Raw genomic sequence first — 20,769 nt, forward strand, 5'->3', positions numbered from 1 at the left:
TGATGGTTGATATCTCACAGTCGGCAGTTGGCTCATGCTTTAAAAATGAATTAATAATAAATCTGAAAACATTATTCAACTTAAAGACATCATTAAAACACAAACATATCCAAATCTACTCGTATGCAGATGCAACACAAAGTAGGTTTTTATTACAGTGACAAACTCGACAGATAAAAATAGACTTTTAAAGAATTTCTGCAAGCCCGTCCATCACAGTGATGGATCGTTATTAGTTACTCCTGCGGCTACACGCTGAAAAAAAAAAAGAATAAAGTCATTTCTCAACACATCTGTGTATCCAGCAGGGACAACACACATCTGTGTTAGTGTTAAATGCAAATATGTCCCTCACTGTTGGGTGATAAATCTTCTAAATGTCAACTGTTTAGCGACAGAGAAAAACAGCCTTGTTTTAGCCCGACTTGCTAATATTTTGAGTGAACTGTGTTATTGTGAATTTTTCTCCGCTCACAGAGCAAATGATGTTCAAACACGAGAGGAACAATAAATCCTTCCTATTGTGGAACATTACTTTGATTACTACAGCACAATTATGAAAATAAAAAAGGAAAAACCTTGTGATCTGAGACGTACAGATACTCAACACAAGCATTAAGTCATTTTTACTGACAGTTACAGTACAGCACCTCAGATGGTTTCTATTTTATTTCGCTCTACGTTCAATCTGAAGTTATTGATGCTCCAATTTTCTCAAGTCTCGAGTCGATCAAGTCCGTGAATGTGTCTATATTTTAGCCAGAGTGCCTGCTGCCCCCGGAGAGACTCTTTTCTTACAAAGAACCAAACTGTTGGCGTGTGTGAGAGTCAAGCCTGAAATATCAAACACAAACGGCAGATCATTGGAATTGATTACCAGAGACTTATTGGACTCAACTAAAATCCTTCAGCAGACGATGGTCATTATGAGCTCACTGTGGTCAAATAGATAATTGGTTAGATATTTAATATTAGATGGCTGTTTGGAGAGTTGTTCTATAAATGTTAATCAGATGGTTAAAAGTCAAAGGTGCCAAAGATCTATTTAGAAAATACAAACCTCAACACTAACTACCTCAAAACTTTACATCTGTTAATATTTATTTTTTTTATTTATATGAGACTGCTGCTGTCACTTAACATCATTTAAATTGTATGTTGTATTTACAATATTTTCACTGCTTTACATTTTCAATACACCAGACTCCATTGACAAAAACAATGATTTTACCAGTTTGCTTGTGTTAATGTGGCTTTAGTATTTTTAACACAACTTAACACCAAAGTCACAAAAAGTAGACTAGAAAGTCTTGTGTTCTGCAAGTTGTCAATGGAGTCTGGTGATTTTAACGGCTTTAGTTCCCTGTCAGAAAGCGCTGCGTGATGGCAAGTTAAAAAGGTGAAAATACTTTTAGGTGGCTGAAATGTGTTTTTTCTGCTTCCTCTGTCCACAGATGTACATCACAACACAAACATTTGCTTTTTTTCTATTTATATTACCAAACATTTGGTCAGACTTGCTCCTAAATGTTATCAAATCTGCATCAGCCAAAAGCTACATACAAACTAGATCCTTTTTTTTTTTTGTTAAAGGGTCACTTATTGTGTTGTTGATCTTCTTTATACAGGAATCTGACATCAACATGTATGTTGTCACAGTTAAGTAACTACAAACTAAAAACCAAACTTGGAGTTCCTCCTCCATCAAGTGAAAACATCACAATGAAAATAAATCAAAATGTTGGACACGCTAAAACCAAAAACTCAAACGATTCCTCAGGTTTTCCACTGATGGCGTTAAACATTAAATGCGCCCCATTACTCATGTGAGATTACTGCGGTCCCTCCGTGAGCAACAGAGGATGTTAAATGTTTAACTGTATCACTGGAAAAAACTGAAGACCCACGTGCCGAGGCCAAGTCTTTGACAAGACGCTGCTAGATGTTCAAAACAAATGACAAAATTAACATTTAATTCCTCCATAGAGTCAACCCTGTGATGATACACACTTTCAATCCGCCGTAAACCTTCTGTCCTTCCATATACAGAGCCTGATTATATCCATATACACGTACATGCTTCGCTCATAAACAACATCGGCCACCTGAACTGTGAACGCTGGAGATCAAAGCGCTTAGCGAATGAACCCCGTTTCCACTGAAAGCACTAATGACTCTTTTAAACAGCAGCGCAGTAAACACATCAATCATAAAAGCAGGGCTTATTAATTTTCTTTCGTTTAAACTGCGTTGCTTTTGTAAAGTATGTCAAAGTGGAGACGCAGTTGGTTTTCTGTTCAGATTTTTCTCCTGATTCATCACTCGTCATCGTCATCGCAAAATATAAACTGTGTCCCGCGTCCCGACACCAGTTTAAAACTGAATCCAAAGCTCTTCCAAGGCCTCACTGACATAAACAAACTGCAGCCGGCGATGATGGATTTTGCCGAAATGACACCGAGGGGGGAAAAAGTGACACGGAAGACGAAAAAGTTGAGAAAAAGAAACAGTCAGCAGAAGAAAAAAAAAAAGGAACCTGAAAGAGATGGAGCTGAGGAGGTGTGTGCTGTTTTTCTTTCTTTTTTTTTTTTGAAGCTGATATAAAGAGCCATCAGTCTTTAGCTCCAAATGTTCCCATCAAGTAAACATCAATAAATATGTATGAAGGGAGAGGGAGGAGGGAGAGGGAGAGGGGAGAACGAAGGGGGGAGGAGGGGGAGAGAGAGGTGTTAAGAAATCAAGAGGGGAAAGAGAGAGAATGGTGTCAGACTCCTTTAATCACAGAGCAGAATCACAACGCTTCAGACGGGAGACCGATTAACATAAAACCATCAGAAAGGGTGTTTAACTGTCTAAAAGAACCCTAAAACCTCCTGAAGGACCACCAGAACCACCTGAAGGACCACGAGAACCACCTGAAGGAACACCAGAACCACCTGAAAGACCACGAGAACCTCCCGAAGGAACACCAGAACCACCTGAAAGACCACGAGAACCACCTGAAGGAACACCAGAACCACCTGAAGGAACACCAGAACCACCTGAAAGACCACCAGAACCACCTGAAGGAACACCAGAACCACCTGAAAGACCACGAGAATCACCTGAAGGAACACCAGAACCTCCTGAAAGACCACGAGAACCACCTGAAGGAACACCAGAACCACCTGAAGGAACACCAGAACCTCCTGAAGGAACACCAGAATCTCCTGAAGGACCACGAGAACCACCTGAAGGAACACCAGAACCACCTGAAGGACCACGAGAACCACCTGAAGGAACACCAGAACCTCCTGAAGGAACACCAGAACCTCCTGAAGGACCACGAGGACCACCTGAAGGAACACCAGAACCACCTGAAGGAACACCAGAACCTCCTGAAGGACCACGAGGACCACCTGAAGGAACACCAGAACCTCCTGAAGGAACACCAGAACCTCCTGAAGGACCACGAGGACCACCTGAAGGAACACCAGAACCACCTGAAGGAACACCAGAACCTCCTGAAGGACCACGAGGACCACCTGAAGGAACACCAGAACCTCCTGAAGGACCACCAGAACCTCCTGAAGGAACACCAGAACCTCCTGAAGGACCACGAGGACCACCTGAAGGAACACCAGAACCACCTGAAGGAACACCAGAACCTCCTGAAGGACCACCAGAACCACCTGAGGGAACACCAGAACCTCCTGAAGGACCACCAGAACCACCTGAAGGAACACGAGAACCTCCTGAAGGAACACCAGAACCACCTGAAGGAACACCAGAACCTCCGGAAGAAACACCAGAACCACCTGAAGGACCACGAGAACCACCTGAAGGAACACCAGAACCACCTGAAGGACCACGAGAACCTCCTGTGAGGCCTAAAGATCTGTGACCTCTGATCCTGATTCTTCAGGAGGACCGTTAGTCCCTCCTCACGGACCAACCAGAGCCCCCTGAACCAGCACTAGAACAACCTGCAGGACTCTTAAACTTCTCTTGGTCTCCTAACTGAGGACTTTGGTCCTGACCGGCTCTTTATGGAAAGCGTCTCGAGGTCTGACCCCAGTCCACCTGAGCGTGAGGGTGCACCGGGGGGCCCTGGAGGTCCAGGACACCGGTCTGTTTGGCTTGTTCAGCTGAATTTTATCTGCTCCTCCGTCCCATAAAACCTTCTTATTGACAGGCAGCTCCACATCGACCCTCCCTCCCTCCCACCTCCATATCCAGCCCACATTTTTCTTCCCTATGAGTATTAGTTTATTGAATAAGTGGCATCTGTTTTCCTGGCCCCGTCACCGTAAGGCGAGGTATTTCTCACTGACGCACAGCGCTGATTTATACGCCGCTCTGACTCTCCCCGCAAAAAATAAAGCTAAGCAAAAAATTTCCAATACATCCCCCCGACACACACACACACACACACACTCAAATACAAATCCACACATCACGTCTCCTCTCCTCCTTCCTCTGTCCACGCTGTGTATAATTAAGTTGGCAGATGTTATACACACTCAAACACTTTTACACTTCTCTTCGCTCTCATCCACAAACTCCCACTTTCTGTCACACACAAACGATGTGATGACGGGACAAAGTCCTGAACTACTGCGTCATGTTCATCATCCACTCTTGGACATATTTCAAAAAAAGATATACAGACACTGATGCTGTCAAGTGTCGCTTTTGCTTCCCCGTCCAAAAGGAAATGGATGCAAAAATCTAATTTAAGTCTCTTTTAAGCCATCAGAAGTTACAGGAAACAAGTGTGTGACTAGCTGGAGTGGATGAATTATAGTCTTGGTTGGAAATATAGAAATGGAAAACTACAATCCAAATGTGAAAATATAATATCGAGGAAGGAACTAATAAAAAGCCAACATGGTTGAAGGTCAGATGAGGCTATTATATGACACTAAGATGCTATTTCTGGATTTTAACAGTGTTGTAGTGTACAAACATTATTACATGTGCCTATAATCCTCCTTTATATTAAAAAACTTTGTGTGATTATTACTTTCAAGCTCAAAAAATACATTTATTGTCCAGTAAACTCCCCAAACAGCTTGTGTGCATCAGTCTGAATGATTTATACCTTTTTTTAGAGCTATAAAAAGATGTCAAGTCTGACGTTTTAAGAAGTGGAAATAAAAGCTCCAAACGAATCCACTCACTTAAAATTTTGCCGTCTATCAGCAGAGAATTAGTAAAAACACTCATAGTTTCTGCTTGTGACACAGAGATGACATCACCCCACAAATGGAGCTCTTACCTGTCAGGGTTCTGCGGACAGACGTGCATCTGCAGCAGGATCCTCTGGGTGAAGGTTTTAAAGCACTGGCCGCACTTCCACAGGTGCCAGTCGCTGAAGTCGCTGCTCAGCTGGCTGGTGGAGGTCGGACTCGCCAGGATTCGCTGGTTCTTTGCCCCCAACTGGCTGAAACTGGAGTCCGACTGAACTGGCCCCCCAACCTTGTCCATTAGGGAGAAACTCCTAGGGCAGGGGGAGTGGGGGAAGACCATGGAGCCCCTGATGGGGGTGGAGGAGGGGGTCGAAGAGGAGGAAGACGAGGAGGAGGAGGATGGTTTGCCGTTCTTGCTGAAGGACTGGAGGGATTCCTGCCTGGTCATGGCTTCCATCACTGTGCCCGGGACGTTCACTGGAGACAAACATGACAAAAGGATAGAAGTTATTTGGTTAACGCAGGTGTTTTGTGGGTTCAAGAAAATACGCTTTTCAGAATAAAAGCGCCCTAAAGTGAGGAAAAATAAAACCACAGTGTTTTCGTACCCTGCTTACAACTGAACTGTGGGTTACATTAAAGTTGGTGACTATTAAAAACACAATTCGCCAAAAAAGGCTGATATAACAATGATAGTTTGGAGCAGGAGAAAAGATTTAATTGCCATGAAGGAAGTATATAAGAAATTAAAACACCTTCAGGAGGAGAAAATGTTCAATTTGAGACAAAACTCAAAACATAACCAGTGAAGACAAAATGCTTCTTGCTACTAACTGCTAATAAACGAGCTTAGCGGAGCTCCATGAACACCGGTGTGACGCCCATAACATGGCTGCTGTGCTGCAGACGGCCCAGAGGCGAGTGGTTTGCTAGTGAGAGGAAGATGAAGATGTTGGGGGCTAAAAACTACAAACGGCTTCTGCTCCCCGTGCAAAATGGGGATGTACGTACATCCCTGCATGACCAGGACCATGACAGTCCTAGTCCCTTCAGGCTACAGATTCACTGAAGTCTTTACACCTTTGATTGAGTTCGTGACATTTTCCTTTGAGGTAAAGGAAAAGTGGTTTGGATCCAAAACAGGATGTAATTATTTGGCGAAACAGGTGAATAACTCTGAAGCCTTACTCCTGTCCTGGGGCTCCACCAGGCCTGCGTTAGAAAGCTTCACCCGTCGTGTCAGGAGCTCTGGCTTGTGCCTAAAAGACCTCGATTACGGATGCAAGCAGCTGAAATGCGTTTCCTTTGTCGAGTCTTCTGAGGAAGTCTAAGTTTAATCCGTCACCAGAACAAATTCCATGTCTTTGTTCACGACGGAAAAAACACAAGTCTGATTTATTTAGTTTTTTTTTAATGTCGAAACAGGAACACAAAGACGGCCACGTTGTCCTAACTGAGGCCAGACACGCCTGGCTAGCCCAGGGCGAGCTGCAGCTCCTGGTTCCAGTGAATGGAATTATGGGTCTAGTTAGGCTGTTTGGAGTCTGGTCGTTACGACAGTTACTGTGACATGCTGTTCCTCGCTCTGACCGCAGAAATGTTTCTCAGACTGCGGCTCAGGGCCCTAACGAGGCCTTCGGTCTGTCAACGGCGGGTTAAAACATGATACTGTTACTACAACAAGTACTAATGATACCACACATGTGAAAGGTGCTCCTGCTTCTTATATTATTGCAGCTATCAGTACTATATCTGCTGCTTCTGCTGAGACCACTACTGCAACGAGAGCACGCTCTACTATAACTGGTATTCTTACTATTATTAGCGTAACTTGAACGGTAAATGGTCCAAATGATTTTTCCAGTTAACCTGAGCTTTATTTCAGGTGTTGTTCTAATTGTTGTGCGTTCAGACAGCGTTCTTTAGGCTTTTATGCGTTTTTGTGCTCATAATCTTGTATATTTTACGAGTCCCCTTTACTTTTTGTTTTGATAAGTGCTTTGTAACATAAAATTTGAAAATAGACGCAGGCATGATAAATGTATTAGGCAGATAAAATGAACAGAAATTGGATACAGAAGTGTTGCTGGTGAATAAAACAGTCAAGCACAATGACATTAACAGGAAAAAACACATTACATCTAAGTGTGTAAATTAGATTTGGGGTGAACCAGCTGATGCCAGCTGTCCTCACTTGACCCAGAATTCAGCTGTGCTTTGCTCTGTGGTCTGACCAACTGACAGACCTGGACTTCATAACCCTTCATTATCTCCGAAATGACATTAAGAGGGTTTGTCTTACTCTAACTCGCTGTGGATGGTTTCACTTTTCATTCTGTAAAACTGGTTTGTTTGGAAAAACTTGGCATGCCGACTGGCAGGAAGTCAAATTATCTGACTCGCGTGTCCTCGCGTCCCATCCTCTACCTACAGGGAATGCTGGTTGCACCCCGGGCATCGTCATTCCCAAACTTTAACCAAGGCTCAGCACCAAACATCTCCCCTCTGGACAGACTGAGCCCTCGTAGACTTCGGCTGTACGCACTCCCCACGTCATGGCTGTAAGGTCACAGCAAGGAGGTGTGGAGTTAGCGTGCTCTCCCCGTGCTGGGGTTTTCTCCGGGTGCTCCGGCTTCCTCCCACAGTCCAAAGACATGCAGGCAGGTTGGGTTACCTGGTGACTAAACTTCCCACAGGTGTGAGTGGCTGTCTGTCTCTATGTGTTGGCTGTGATTGATTGGCCCAGGGTGCAGCCCCCCTGCAACACTTAAGGATAAGCAGTATAAAATGATGGATGGATGTGGTTCAATACAATATTTTGGCTTACAAGAGTCAAGTAATGTCTTAATGAAGTGCTTGTTTTACACACTCTTTTAACTGTCCATTGAAAAAAAACTACAGCATCACATCCATATTGGCAATGAATTATGGGTAATTAAATCAGTGAACCCTGCACGCCCCAAACGGACTCTCTTGGAGGTCCGCTTGAGGCGCCTTGTGGACTGGAGATGTTAAACAAGCTTTGTCACCTTTCTGAATATTGTCTCAAACATTACAAGCAAAAAAAACAAATAAAAACATTAAACATTTCAGCTAAATTTTGCAGATTTTCATTCTGAATCAGCAGATTCGGTTTTTGTCTGCATCCTGGAAATCTGCAAGAGCGGTGAAGTTTGTCTTTTTAGCTCCCTAAACTTAAAAAGATATTCAAACATGGTGGCAGATGGGTTCCTTTGGAAGGTAAAATTACTTATTTTGTCATTCAGGTAAGAAGAATTAGATTCCAAGCCAGTATGGGGGAGCATGTTACAGTATGTTACACCAGTTCACTGCCTCTTTAGGACCATTTTCCTCCTCTAGTACATCTGGAGTCGTTCTCTTATCCTCAGGAACACATCATGCACTAAATCCAAGAAGTGGATCCATGTCGTCTCTCGGTCTTCTCCTCTCTGTGACATCACCGTGCTGCAGCCGGTTCATCATAATCACTTTCCATCCTTCATCAGCTCACCTCTGCCATCAAGCCACCAGGCTCCATTGATCCTCTAATAACCTTATGAGGAGATAATTACACCATCTGTAAGTTGCCCGACGGCACTATTGACGCCCACGTTACGCGCCGCTCGCCAACATTAATTCATTTTGCTACAAACATCTCATATACAAAAAATACAAGTCAATAGGGTTTGGGCTGTGCATGAAATGCATCATCAAAATGGGAGAATTATGTAGATGCAGTTCGCAAGCTTGCAGAGTCTGTGTTTTCTTTCTTTGTGTGTGTGTGTGTGTGTGGGGGGGGTGTTCTCTTCCACAGGCTGTGACATGAATACAAACTGACCACTGACTCCCGTCTCCACGATGGAGCAGAGTGCTAAGTTTTAAAAGCCACTTTTCAGGCCTGAAGATGTGTTTGGTACTGAGGAGAGAACCCTCTATCTCTTTATCAGCCTTCCTCTTCTTCATTCTGAGTTTTCATTCTGTTTTAGTGTCTGCTCAGATCCTTTTCTCTGCGTCATCCACTTTTATATGATGTACATTGCAGTGATCAACATGCAGAATAAAGTCTACACGCACACAAAGTTCATCCACAAACCACTTTAGTAATAAAAAATAAAACTGTGTGCATAGACTGAAGAACAGGAACTGATATGTCCTCAAAAATCACAAGATTCTTGTCGAATCTGAGAATAACTCAAAAGATCTTAATTCACTACTTGTAGGATCAGACAACTATGGCTCCAAAGCCAAAACCAACCATGTGTTTGTCCGACTCTCTCCCCTTTCCTACGTCCAAGCCCATTTGGTTCCTGCTCCTGGTGTCCTAACAGCATCTCATGCATCTGATGCTCTCCGTCCACACCGAAGCTGTTAACCCTTTGAGGGTCTTCAGCACTTTCTAGTGTGTTATGATTTTTATTTTTAGCATATTTTATCAGTTTTTCATGCATATTGCTTATAATTTTGCAAGATGGTGAATTTTTCAGAGTTCTCAATTTTTTTCATGTATTTTTTGTGTATTTTAGACCATAAAATGATGCGCATCATGACAAAAACATGGCAATTTAAGGGTTAATTTTTTTAAAAACTAATTAAAATTTGATATGTATGATTAGGGCTGATGCTGGTCTAAAAAACTATTTAAAAAAATTTAAAAAAAAGAAAGATTTTTAACATTTTTATGGCTTGTTTTTATGCATACACATTTATGTGTGTAAGGATCTTTAACGTGATTATTTCTGAGGACCTTCAAGGGGTTAAATAAGCACTTCTGTTCATGTAAACAAACCCCCCCCCCCCGTCAGCTGTGCGCTCCAGATCAGACCAACCCGCTCAAATAAAACAAGGGTGAGTACCTGCCGTCCACCCGTGTTTGCACCTTTTATCACACATTTTATATTGTGATATCTACATGTTTCTTTACTGGAAATGACCTTTACGATCTCCCTCCAGCCAGCTGCCACTTTATTCAGGCTTTTCTAGTTAAATAAGGAGGTATATTGCATGAATAACTCATTTAAACTGCTCTTTCAACGCCAGCGACAGGAATAAATAGAAACAGAAACAGGACGTCCAACAGAGTTTCGGGTCAAAATGGCGTCCAGCTCCACTCTAGCAGGAAACTCTGCTGTCAAACTGCTCTTGTTACTGAGGTGTGTAGTGTGTAGCTCTTAATTATTCTTTTTAAAAACATAATTTCCTAAAATGGATGGATGCTGTAGAGAATCATTACGCAGGAGGAAATAAGGCCTTTGTTGGCGACATTCAGAGACTTTGAGTCAATATAACGTCACTCGGTGCAACAGTGTGAGTCACTGATGTGTTTTTAATAGATTCTGGACAATAATAAAGCTCTAAAGGAATAAGATAGAAGCTGTAATACTTGTTACTGGGATACTTTTGTTTGTTCTTTGGCTCCATACGTGGGATTAGTTGAAAATACACAACGCTGACAGCCACCTTTTTTAGATTTATAGTTAACATTTACATTTATACACATATTGTTGGATCAACGTCAATAAAATGTAGCTTACTAAAAGGGTAAAAGTTTGACTTTGAGTCTTCCCTGTCTGTGTCTCTCTCTCTTTACTGGGGTGATGTACTGTTCAGCTTTGCTAGCAATCAATACTGTTAAGTTACCACAGATAATAAAGTCTTATAACAATCAATAGAGGCAATTATGATAATGGTGATAATAATATGTCAAATAAAGAATAGATGTGAAGAGGAAGAAGAGAGGGGTTTACTGCAGAGGTGGACAAAATGTCTTCTGTCCCTCTCTCACTCTTGTCCTCCTCCTTCATCCCTCTCTTTCTGTTTCCTTTAACCTGTAACTGGCCAGTTCCTCGGTAAGTAAGTAAAGTTTATTTAGTGAAGCACTTTTCACAGAACGTCATTAAGTGCTTTAGGGGAGTAAAAGAAAATTAAAAACACTAAATATAATAAAATCATAAAAAAAAACGATAAGAGAAACAGCCGTGAGAATGAACAGATCTAAAAAGACACCAAAAACACCCCAGTCACAACAATTAGACAGCAGCAGAAGAGGAAAAGGCCAGTTTAAAGAAACATGCTTTAAACGTTGGTACCTCAGAGTGACTCGGTGTGAGACAGTAGGCCAGAGTTCATGTTAGAGAACACTCTTCAGAACGACGCTCATCTCACCTGAGAAAACACCGACTTTGTCTAAAAGCTGAGCAGCAGGACTTTGTTCGACAGGCTCAAAGTTCCCCCACAGCCGTCACAGCGAACATCAACGCGCCCGCAGGAAGCAGCGAGGACGCTGAAGCCTCCACGCACCACGAAACTTCAGATGAGGCATCGACGACTTCATCGACATCTTCGGGTAATTAATTAGCTGGTTGGATAAGCTGCTGTGGAAGATGACCGGGCTCTTTGCACCGTCTGCATTCATGTTAGCTTAGCATTAAACCAGTGTGTGAGTTTGTTTGGCACATCTAAACCTTTAGTGTGAAGCCAGTAGAAGGTAGATGGAGAACCTTTAAAACTGTAAATATTACAATGTGGGACACTTTCTGTGGTGTGTAAAATGTTCTACAATGCTGAATGCTACTTTTAATCAACTTCTTCTTTCCCGTTCTTCCTTCTCTTCTCTCACTTTCCCTCTCACTGACTGATTTCCTCTCTCATCCCTTTGTCCTCTTCCTCTTCCTCTCCTCCTCCTCCTCCTCCTCCCATAAAAACATTCACATTTCGGCCGCTGCCTGCTGGAGAACGAGGAGAGGTGTTCCAGAGCAGGACGGGGTAGAAGAACAAGAGGAGGATGAAGAGGAGGAAGATTATGACGAGGAGGAAGACAACGAGCTGTCCTCTGAAGGGCTTTTTTTTCCTTTCCTGCCAGCGCACATGTTGTTGTTGTTAGGCGGCGGCCGGGCTGCGGAGCGTCAAGCCGACAGGCTGTGATTGGATGGAACGTGCATGAGTAAACAACCACAGGGTGTGTGTGTGTGTGTGTGTGTGTGTGTGTGTGTGTGTGCTTTGACAGTGTGTTGTATGTGTGCTTGGAGGGTGTGTGTGTGTTTTCTTTGTTGTGTGGTTTGGCAGTAACGTGTTCTCTGTCCTCCGTCTTTGCTGTGTGTGTGTGTGTGTGTGTGTGTGTGTGTGTGTGTGTGTGTGTGCATATGAAACTAAATTAGGCTCTTTCTGATTTGTTTGCTTGTTTATTTATTTATTTAAACTGTTCTGTGATTTAGTGATTTATTATTAATCTCGTGAAATTAGAATTCCAAGCTGTTTCAAGCACTTTAAACAGAATCCACGAGCTTTTCAAACCTTAAAAACACTATTAAATGTCACCTGTATGTGTTTATGTCAACATGTCTAATGGTGTACTTACAGTAAGTTAATTACAATTTCATAAATCAGACTTAACCTTTCTCACTCACTTTAAATATAAATCACAAGTGAAACCTCCTTATTACCATTTTGTGCAAGAGGGTTTGTTCCGTTCGTTACATTTAAAGCTGCATTATTTAGCTATTTCTTTCTGTTTTTAGAAAATGATTACTGACCATCACTTAAACATAAAGGCCGTCTTTGCTTTATTTTCAGATTTCATTTTATTGTTAAGGCAAAAGGTTAAACTCAGAATAAATGACTGAATTTGAAGATCCCATGGTCTGTAAAACACACTTTTTAATGTCTCCCTCTGTTTCTAGTAAAAACACACTCTTTAGTTTTGGCTCCCTTCATGATGTCATAAGGGGATCTGTTGGTCATGTGACCTCCTCCAGTCCTTCACGGGCCAGCATAGTTTCTTCCTCCCCAACACGAAGGTACCAAGGATGAGAGATCTGATTCTGTTCATATGTTTTATAACGTTGCCCAAAAATCATGTTTGGGGTTTCAGGTGAGCCTCGTGTGGAGGAGACTTATTGACAGCGGCCCAAACCAGCTGCACCAAGTCCTGCAAACTTCTACAAAAGATCCTTCCTTCTCTGTGTTTCTCTGCAGAACATCTGAGACTGTCAGCACACAATAGGTGGACTACAGGAGGAGGATTGTCCAGCAGTTAATCGATCACAGATTGGCTCGTTCTCTTGGACTGATAAATACAAATAAAGCTGTTAATTGGTGAACTATCTTCACTTCAAGCGAAGATAATGTCAAGTTCGGGGCGTTTAACAGGAGAAAGTCCAGAAATTATTACACAGTAACTTCTATTATTTTATTATTATGTATTAACAATTATTTCTTTATCTTTGCTTTCAGTGTCACAGAGCAGCTTTGACTTCAAGCAGCAGGTTTGGGATTTGAAATATTCACTGGCTGACACACTGTGTGGGTTCTTAATGTTCCTTCACCGACAGAGTGAAGAACACAGGCAGTACACAGAGGATAAACACAGATCTACGGCTGCACCGGCCAGTTCTCTGACTGAATGTGCTAAACTGACGTTCTCCACACTAATAAATGGCCAAACGCTCAAACGTCTGCTCCACTGAGGACACAGAGAGCCACAGCGCTGCCGTCTGACGTCACGCTCGTCCCTTTGTGGGCACAATCAGCAGATAACGATGTCATGGAAAACCCAAATGTAGTTAGTAGCAAAATGCCTTTAATTTAGAGCAGAGCTGCTGTCTTCCAGTTTGCAGAAAAGAAACATAATCTAATTTCACTTAATTCAGAATGAGCAAACTTTTTTCACTGCAGGGTGGAACAAAGGCAAATCCTGCAGTCTTTGTTTGCCCTCTGCCAGTGTGTGTGTGTGTGTGTGTGTGTGTGTGTGTGTGTGTGTGTGTGTGTGTGTACTTCTGTGGACCAAATGTCTTCACACGGATAGAGACTCATCCAAAACTAAGAGAGACGACTGATTCAACTGTATGATGATTTTGGAGGGTGTAGTTGTTGGTGTAGTTGTTGGTGCTGCTGAATTGCATTGCGTTATACTGAAAGGTGTTTCTTCTATTTTGTCCACCCCGTTTATATCCGTGAGTCGCGTTTCAATTTAACATGTTTGGGATATAAACATTATTTTATTCAGTTTTTTTATTGTATTTCTATGGAAAAGCTAAACATTGTTCACCTGCATGCACGTTATCATTCATTACTCATCATAATGGTTTAAATCTGGCAAACTCTCCCTTTAAGTCTCATCACTCACCCAAGAGGTGAAGAAACACTGAAGAGTTGCACTAAAGTGACTGTAGCTTCAGAAAATACTTGGATTTGTCTCATTTCAAGCTTCACTTGAACGTCTGAATACAGTTTCGGCTGCGTGAGCTCAGCTGAGGCTGATGGAAATCGAGTCTTTACCTTTAACAGACGTATCCTGTTGTGAACAAGTGGGATAATCTGACCTGCTAGTGGCAACAAAGTCATGAAGATTTATCCTCTGAGGACCGAGAATCCACCCGGTGATTGTTGAGATGTTTTACTTTGAGCTAACATGTTGTACCAATCAGCCGGCGCTCCAGCCACGCAGCTAATGTGGTTAAAACATGACTTTAAAAAAAAAAGGTTCTGTTAGCCGTGCATTGCCAAAGCAGGTCCTCATAAACACAGCGATGCAAATGTGAGCGCATGAGTGTGTGCCACGGTGCTGTCAGGGGGAACAATGTCATGTAAAAGAGTCGTTCCATCTGTAAAACAAACCGGTCTGTGGCCAAACATCTCTAATTTGCAATCAGCACGATCTCCTTTAACTGCGACTCTGTGAAAGACGAGCTCCTAATTCAATTCATTTCAATTTAGATGCTCCAGATTAAAAACTCCTTCCTCATGCTCTGTTTTCTTTTTTTTTTTTTTTTGCTCCATAATTGTGTAAGAAAAAAAAACAAAAAACGTCAAAGTTTGTTTTTTCCCCCCGCAGGGAGTTACTCTGTCAAATCCACCAAAAAAAAAACAGTTTGAATGGAAAAAAGATATAAACAGGCTGACTGAGCAGAAAACTGGAGGAGATGTAAACAGAAATGAATTAATGACAGAGAAAGGACGGAGGATGGATGGAGGACACGCAGGACGAGGTGGAGGAAGAAAGAGAGAGAGAGAGACAACAGACCAGGAGAGAGAAGAGAGGAATGAGCTGCAGCAGCATTAGTAAAGCACTGACACACAGTATTCAGAGCCTCTCACGTCCCAGTTTGTTTAAAAACATCTCAACCGGCTGGAAAAATGTGAAGTTTGATGGGACTTGAAGGGAACACCACATCTGGTTTAGGACGGGGCTCCGAGACCACAGCGAGGATCGGGCACCCACCAAATGACCTCGGCGCTATCGAGAACCTAAACCAGTGTGGTCGGGATTCAGTATATGTTAGAGAGAGAGAAATATATGTATATATTCATCGTTTTTACCAAGTCAATAGTTCATTTGTTCTTGTTTTTTTTTAATCTACTATTATTCCTGATGTGCTTCGTCTGAGAAACGCACACCTGGACTTGTTTCACACGGCTGACATGATGTTTTTGTTGTTGCAGAGAGCCAAACGAAGGTCCTGCTGGGTTACGGCACCAAATTCTAGGTGCAGCACTTCACCCTGAGCACCCACAACACCTATAATACTTTATAAAGACCGTTTTATAAGAGTAACGCTCATTATCATCATTATAACTGCTGCAGATGATCAATAATTATTTGCTGAAAAGAAGAGAAATTATTTGATTATTATTATTTTTCTTTGTTGCCAGGTGTAGCCAGGAAAGATTCACTCCGCATAAGTTATGGGTTCAATTGACGGGACTTGATTTATCTGGAATAAAGTTGCATCCTGTTCAGTAAGAAAATTATGAATCTACAATCTATCAATCGCTTTTGAGCTTCTAAAAACAGACAAGATCTGACCAGACTTCCTCACATTTGTCTCCTGCAGCACACAGAAACGTCACCACGGCTTTTACAGGATATAAAACTGAACTACGAACTCTGACAAACATTTAAAAAGATTCACATGAAAGGTTTGCATCGAAAGTAAGACCTCATGAATTCAAGACTTTTTGATATTTGTAAAAGGTCTGTAAGAGAACTGCAGACATGTCGCAGTATTTTCTTTAAATTAAATACATGACTCAACAAGCCGAGTTTAAACTTGACTGTTTTAACCGTTTTAACAAAAGTAATTCATTCATTCAAAAATGACGCCTGATAATTTGTTCACCCAAACAGGAAGTGAACTAAAACACGAACATCGAACGAGTGGAGCCAAAACAGGTTCCTGAATGTGTATATTTTCATTTGCTGAAGTTTTGATGGAAAAGTTAAACGCTGGTGTTGCTGGTGTTGCTTCTTCCTGTCGGTTCGGTTAGTGAGAAATAAACCAGGCAGCCGAAAAACCTTTGTTTTGTTTTTGTCGGTTGATTCCAGTCTAAGACTTTAAATACTGTCGGTAATAAATTAGAGCAACATCCGAAGAAATCTTCTGGTGTTTTTTCCCTGCAGACAGACGTGAACCTGAACCTGTCACCTTCTACTTAGAGGGTGACTTTTCTGCCCCCACCCCCCCAAAACTACTCAGCAAGTGTACATTTTTAACTTTCTTGCCAGAGGACACTTGAGCCAGATGTACCAGAGAGCAGTCGTCTATTCTGGGAATCAATCTGGTGACCTGATGGCAGTTTTAGAACAGACCATGTTTTGCGTGAGTCCTTAAAAATCAAGGATTTTCTTTCTACAGCTGCCGCTTTGAAGCTGATGTTCATCAAACATACCGAGAGAAAACCAACATAACAAAGATGGAGGAACAGAAAGAATCCAAGAAAGGACAGAGAGAAGATGAATGTTGTGCAAAACGAACAAAGAAAGAAAGAAAGAAAGGAAGGAAGGAAGGAAGGAAGGAAGGTCGGGGGTGTTTCCTCACAGTTCTCGTCCTGAGCGATGCACTGCAGCGGGATGCCGAAGAAGGAAGTGTAGGAGTCGTTGTACCACACGAGCAGCTCAGTTCCTCTGGGGATGTCCATACACGCTCTGTAGAAGATACAGGACCTGCAGTGGAACACAGACACACACATGAGGCCTCACTGTTGTTATTATCCTGCAGACATGATGACGCATCAAAGCACAGCATCCTGAAAACATGTGAAGAGGAAAAAAACCAAATATCCCGAAGTGAAGTGAAGAAGTAAAACAGGAGGGACTTCTTTTCTAGACCTGCTTTCCTGCATTAACTTTTTTTGTTTTGTTATTTGTGTTTCCTCTATTATGGGAGAGCTCTTCATACTTCATACATTTGTTTTTATGTCTTGGAGTGAACATGGCGTTGGAGCACAAGGCAGCCATTTTTCTTTTATCTTTCTATTGGGGTCTACTAGTAATGGTTCCCAAACTGGAGGTCCGGACCACCACCCACAAGGGGTCCCAAGATTTCTCTGAGGGGTCGCAGGAAAATGAAGATCTCAGACCTTAATCTTTGCTTTTTCTGTGAGAAATTCTACAATAATTTACCTCCTGAAGCCTCTGACTAATGTTCAAATAAAACACAGGTTGCTAACCACGGGTTTACAGAGGAAATGAAACATTTTCTCTGCTCGCAGCCTTTTGATTTTAACATTACTATGTTAGGACGATTATGACGCCTTAAAGTGCAGCAGCACCAACTGCAGCATCTTGGAAATTGGACTTTGATCATCTCCTCGTCTGGAAAATGGCATTTTGACAAATTCCCAGCTGAGAAGCAGGACTGTCCACAGGGACAGGTGGGAGGGCGGGGGGGTAAAGAGTGGGTTAAGTTATAATTAGGATCATAAGGGGGTTAAATGCAAGCTTTTTCTGTTTTATTCACACCATTTATCACTATATGAACGTACATTAATGTGGTAAACCTAGTGAATACATAGAGATGTGCAGTGTCAACACATTATTTCAGTCGGTTTTCTGATGTAAAACCTCCATAATGACCCAAAACTATAAAAAGAGGGATAAACAAATCTTAAATAATTGAACAGATGAGCTGTCTGACACGATCCTCGCCCTCCGACGGGGCCAAAACACTCAGGACATTATGAGGGATCAGTGACTCTGTCCAGGTCTGATTCTGGAAATGCCTCCCATCTGATAACGGCTCGATTTCACATCTGACCAAACCCAAATGATTTATGGGAAATATCTGGTGTCTCTCACTCTGCTCGGACCGGCTAATGGCCGTTATGTTGTTCAAACACGCAGCCAGCAGGGCTGACGGTTCCCGGGTCACACCGCCGCTAAAACAACACCTCGTCCACCCAAAAACATCAAAACATCATTCTAACAACATGAGCAACGCTCAAAACCGCATTTTCATATCCAGCCCAAACTGTTTTAAAACCATTTCCCACATGCTTTTTTTCCTCCCACCAGGGTGTCGGGGTGTCAGACAGACCAGCTCATAACTGGGAGGTCACGGGTTCAACTCCCACACGCCTCCCATGTTTAACTGCCAAAGTGCCTTCAAGCCAGAAAACTAATTACTCTTAGAGGAAACCACTTAAGGTGAACAGAAATGATATTCAATCCAAACCATAACTGCTTTTTAATGTGCAGATAATTCAAAGCACATTGAGTTTCCTCATGTGGGAAACATTCAACTAACGAAATTTGACTTGACTTCACTAAAACACCTCTTGATGCAATCAATAGAGCCGTTTAACCATCGGACTGTTAAAACACGTCTAAAAGCTGCGTTCAACATCAAATCTGAACCTGCTCACACACACACACACACACACACTTAAACATTTAGCCCGTTACCTAAAGATCATGTTTTACATTCCTGCTGACCAGTTTGTAAATCGGCCGGCCGTTTTTTAGATTGATTTCCTTCCTTCGAGGCAGATATTGGTTCCATTCGATTTATGGGAAAGGACTTTCTGCAGATAGATGATCCATCACAGTCACAATTTAGACAACTTTATTTTTTCTGTCAAAGTGACTCTCGAGGGAAGAGGAGAGAATAAACAGCGAGCAAGAGAATTTGAAGAGGATAAATAACTAAAAGGAGAAAAAGACAAATAGACAGAAAAATTGGAGAAGACAAAAAGAAAAGGCAAAGAGGGAGAGAGGGAGGGAGGGAGGGAGGGAGGAGGGTAAACGTCGGCTGTATGACATGCTGCTTATTTAATGAAGTGAAGACACACCAGGCTGAAGTACCAAGAGGAAGCGACTGGAAAAGAGGAAAAACAGAAATTAAAAGAAGAATCTGAAAACAGAAGTGGAGAAATATAGATGGACGTAAAGGGAGAGAGATACTATATATGTACTTCCTGGGAGGATATTTAAAGCGGACATATTATGCAAAACACACTTGTTAATGTGTTAAAACCATAAACACAAACACTGTCCTGCTCCATGTTTTAGTTAATGTGTGTGAAAAGCACCATTGCTACGTGGCTAGCTCTGGTAACAAGAATGTCTGGATGAACTTGTGCTTTTCAGTCTCTGTGAGAACGTTTCCATCACAACTGTTGTGTGTGTGTGTGTCCATTAACGGTACCCGGCTCTCCGGGAGCCGACTGCAGACTCGGAGGCTGCGAGTTTGCTGAGTTTCGTGCTGAAACACAAACAACCTAACTGATCGAGGGGAGCTGCAGACTGACAAATCAGGTGTTTCAAAATCCCTGTTTTAGTGAATGGAGTCTGGTGTGTGTGCTGTTTGTGGTTAAACCAAAAGGATCTTCCAGGTCTCTCTCTGTAGGGATCCTTTCCATGATGCTGTCACACACTTAGAATAACACTCTGAGCCTGTCGGTGGCTTAAAACTTCAACATACTAACTTAAATGATCAAATAGCCCAGAGGATCACATTGCAGTCATTACATGTTTTTCATGGCTGCTGGCTGAGGTGATCTACTGGACCAGTTCCAACACTTTTTGTAGGTTCTTTTTAAAAAATACCAGAGTTCTCCTTCAACAGATCAAGGCTGTGTTGACACCATGTACGGTGGTGAAACATACCGACAGTGACGTTATCGCCAACAATTCCTGTTACCGTCATTAGCCGCATAACCTGTATCACAAGACGAAGACAAGACCAACAGCTCGTTTGGTGCAGAGTAATGCTGCAGTAGTAGTGCAGAGGAGCACAATAAGTGAGTTACAGTCCTTCACTAATCCGCTCTGTTGCCTTTAAACAACACACTGACAAAGCCCTGCCTGCTTCTGTTCCTCTACACAAGTGTTTTTGCAAACATAGTCTGAATTTATTCTATATTTCTGCTGGAAAGTAGTATTTCAGCAGAACTGTTCTTTTCTTTTTTTTTTTTTTTTTAAATATGGAGCATGAACAAGAAAACAAAGCCAGTTAGACACTGAGAATCATCATAACGTCTAATAAAAGTCCAGTAAATCTCTAAGTGCATCAGAGGAAAAGCAAACATACTTTCTGCCTCTTTAAAGGTTAATTCATGTATTTCACCAAAGTTTGATGAAAATCGTGACAATGCTGTTTATACAGTGATGGTTTTGGCCACATTAATCAGAGCATGAAAAATGGATACCAGCACAAGCTCACTCATTCTCCCTGTTAGTAAGAATGAGTGAAAGCACCGATAAAGATCAGATTATTTGAGGAGAGCAGACAAGTCCGGCCAGACGAGTTAAACCAAGCCTGCGAAAGATCTGTGTGTGTGTGTGTGTGTGTTTTATTAATTCTTTCCACACCGGGGGAGGGGT

General features: G+C 42.2%; 1 protein-coding gene across 1 annotated transcript in view; it reads right to left on the minus strand.

Annotated features, from left to right (window-relative positions):
- The window catches only part of prdm6 (PR domain containing 6), a 78,092-nt gene that overhangs the window by 15,323 nt on the left and 42,000 nt on the right, over nucleotides 1-20,769 (minus strand). Inside the window, exons 5-6 of the mRNA XM_070834203.1 lie at nucleotides 16,985-17,109; nucleotides 5,261-5,648 (exon numbers count right to left, since the gene is read on the minus strand). Of these exons, the coding sequence (XP_070690304.1) occupies nucleotides 5,261-5,648; nucleotides 16,985-17,109 (513 nt within the window). The remainder of the gene's footprint in view (nucleotides 1-5,260; nucleotides 5,649-16,984; nucleotides 17,110-20,769) is intronic.

The sequence above is a fragment of the Pempheris klunzingeri genome, chromosome 7 (genome assembly GCF_042242105.1).
Source record: "Pempheris klunzingeri isolate RE-2024b chromosome 7, fPemKlu1.hap1, whole genome shotgun sequence".
Lineage (NCBI taxonomy): Eukaryota > Metazoa > Chordata > Actinopteri > Acropomatiformes > Pempheridae > Pempheris > Pempheris klunzingeri.